The sequence below is a fragment of the Embiotoca jacksoni genome, unplaced genomic scaffold, assembly GCF_022577435.1.
Source record: "Embiotoca jacksoni isolate LCO1_2020_lvr unplaced genomic scaffold, fEmbJac1.0.p SCAF_26, whole genome shotgun sequence".
NCBI classification, from domain to species: Eukaryota; Metazoa; Chordata; class Actinopteri; family Embiotocidae; genus Embiotoca; species Embiotoca jacksoni.
The window spans coordinates 220229-222728 of NW_027185377.1; the positions used below are offsets into that span (position 1 = coordinate 220229).

The window sequence follows — 2500 nt, forward strand, 5'->3', positions numbered from 1 at the left end:
GGTGAAGGTCTTCCCGGCGTTGGTGACTCCGTACGTGAACACCAGACAGTTTCCTCCCTGCAGAACATCTCGGACTCGACCACGAACTGAGCCCTCGAACACCTGCCGCTGACGGGCCTCCGGACCGAACACCTGGACGACCACGACAACAACAGGAAAACGGGGTTTAACGACTGAACAACAGGCGGAGCCACGCAGAGACAGGTGAGGTCAAGTGGACAGTGATGATGTCACAGGTACCTGTGTGAAGGTGAACCTCTGGGCTGTTTGTGGGAGGGACTTGTCGCTCTGTCGGTTTGACTGACAGCTCCGAGGAGCCTTGAGGACCACCGTGTCCGGACCCTCGATGGTCACACAGTCCTACAGGGGGAAACACACCTGTTGTTCTGTCGCCACGGAGACCAGGATGTCTCACAGAGAGACCCACTGATGTTGCAGATCAATAATCAATGACAGGAGACCTAGATGTGTTGTTTCCATGGTTACCAAGTTACCTGAGGCTGTCCGTTGTCGCTCTCGGCTGTAGTGAACGGTCGAACCCGCAGGTACACTTGCAGGTTCTCTGTGGGACACTTACTGCTGTCCTGCTGACAGACAAACACCACCCGTCAACAACCAATCACAGCCTCCCGATCAGCTGACCCGCCCCGACAGGTGGACCTACCTGCTCTGGCAGAGAGTCGAACTCATCCAGCAAATCTCTCTTGATGTCATCCACCACCACGTGGCCGACTCTCTCTGGCTTCCCGCCTAAACACGACTCCATCATCTCTGCTGACACACACACACACGTAAACAGCGACAACATAATCTGCTGCTCAACAGCGCCCTCATCAGGTCAGTCCGGATAGTTCGGTCGGAAAAAAACACTCCCTCCAGTGCTGGATAGAAACAGCAAAGGGTCTTTAAACAGAAATCACTGATATCATTTCACCGCCGATTTCTCCGGGAGGTCCTCACGGGTCGAACACAACCTTTAGTCTCCTTCTTGTTTGCAGGAAATCGAGTTGACAAATAAGATCGTTTAAATGCGAAGATATCTTAACGGAGTTCGGCTGTTAGCAAAACGAAAACAAACGTGGAGTAAACTGTAAACACAGATCGGCACCACACATATACGCATCATCACAACAAAAAGATCAACAATAAACAACAGAATAAACAGGAAACAACATTTTGATGCTTTAAAAAAAGAAACCCAAAAAACCGCTACTTTTGTTGTTAGCATTAGCCACAACTAGCTGACCCTCATGTTCATACACGCTGGCGCGTTTTATTTTAACGTGTTTTTAAGGAACGTAACTTCACGTTATATCACAGCTGCACGACGTAAACCGACATTTCATCAAACTCACTCGGTATCTTTTATTAACGGCACACCGGGTCGCTGCCATTAGCTTCGGCTGCTGCTGCTCCGCGGTCAAATTTTTAAACTGCGACCAATCGGAAGTCCTGCAGAGCAACACGTCACAGATCTCTCGTCAGGATCTCGCGAGACTATTTGGCTCGAGAGAAATATTACTAACAAATTGAAATAAATAGTAAAACAATTAAACTATACAACAATAAAAATCCAATAATGCAAAAATAAAGTAAATAAAGAAAAATAAAATAAAATAGTAAATACATGAATTCAAATAAATAAAATATGATCTAGTTGCAAATTCATAAATTATCATTTGAATTTTTGTACAAATAAATTACTTCTAGACAGAAACAGTTTTTTGGGGTATAATGCTTTAAAGTTTAAGGACAATTTAAATGGTAGAATGACGTCATCAGGACAGCAGAACCTCTGAACATCTTCCACCACAAACTAAAAACACTCCTCCTCCTCCTCCTCCTCTTCCTGCTCCTCCTCTTCCTCCTCTTCCTCCTCCTACTCTTCCTGCTCTTCCGCCTCCTCCTTCCTCCTCCTCCTCTTCCTCCTCCTACTCTTCCTCCTCTTCCTCCTCCTCCTCCTCTTCCTACTCCTCCTCCTCCTCCTACTACTCTTCCTGCTCCTCCTCTTCCTCCTCTTCTTCCTCCTCTTCCTACTCCTCCTCCTCCTCTTCCTCCTCCTACTCTTCCTGCTCCTCCTCCTCCTCCTCCTCCTTCCTAAAAATAAATTTTAAAAATAAAATAATAAAGAAGTAAACAGTGTCGAGTGAGAGTGACGTCATCCAGGCGGGACAGCGGGAGCTGAAGGATTAGCGGATTAGCTCCTCTGAGAGCTGCAGCCGATTTAAAACATGGTTTTAGATCAAAGTGAGTCCGTTAAACGGTTTTAAACGTCGCGGCGTCACAAACGGCGAGGAAGGACGGAAGACGGTGGCGCGAGGAGACGCAGCACAGCGGTTTCCTTGACAACGGAGACGACAGGTGGGTCTGTTGTTGTTGTTGTTTTTACTCTTATTGATCAAGTTTTTCTGTTTATGACGTCACATTTACTGTCAACAGACGAGTTAACAGCGGCTATAATGCTCCAAGCTAACTGGGCTAATTTAATGACGTAAACGGT

At 46.8% G+C, this 2500-nt stretch overlaps 2 protein-coding genes across 9 annotated transcripts in view; one reads left to right on the forward strand and one right to left on the reverse strand.

The window, feature by feature from the left end:
- The window catches only part of LOC138204564 (kinesin-like protein KIF20B), a 16829-nt gene extending 14991 nt beyond the window's left edge, over nt 1–1838 (reverse strand). Inside the window, exons 1-6 of the mRNA XM_069159868.1 lie at nt 1705–1838; nt 1356–1452; nt 665–771; nt 495–587; nt 241–360; nt 1–132 (exon numbers count right to left, since the gene is read on the reverse strand). The exon at nt 1–132 is cut by the window's left edge and continues 7 nt beyond it. Of these exons, the coding sequence (XP_069015969.1) occupies nt 1–132; nt 241–360; nt 495–587; nt 665–769 (450 nt within the window). The 5' untranslated portion in view covers nt 770–771; nt 1356–1452; nt 1705–1838. The remainder of the gene's footprint in view (nt 133–240; nt 361–494; nt 588–664; nt 772–1355; nt 1453–1704) is intronic.
- A 194-nt stretch (nt 1839–2032) lies between these two features.
- Nucleotides 2033–2500, forward strand: part of bbs1 (Bardet-Biedl syndrome 1) — an 8499-nt gene continuing 8031 nt past the window's right edge. For 5 of the 8 annotated variants that reach the window (XM_069159872.1, XM_069159873.1, XM_069159874.1 and 2 more), the window contains exon 1: nt 2033–2361. The gene's annotated coding sequence lies outside the window, so the exon portion shown is untranslated. The other 3 variants (XM_069159871.1, XM_069159875.1, XM_069159876.1) reach the window with 1 other exon arrangement.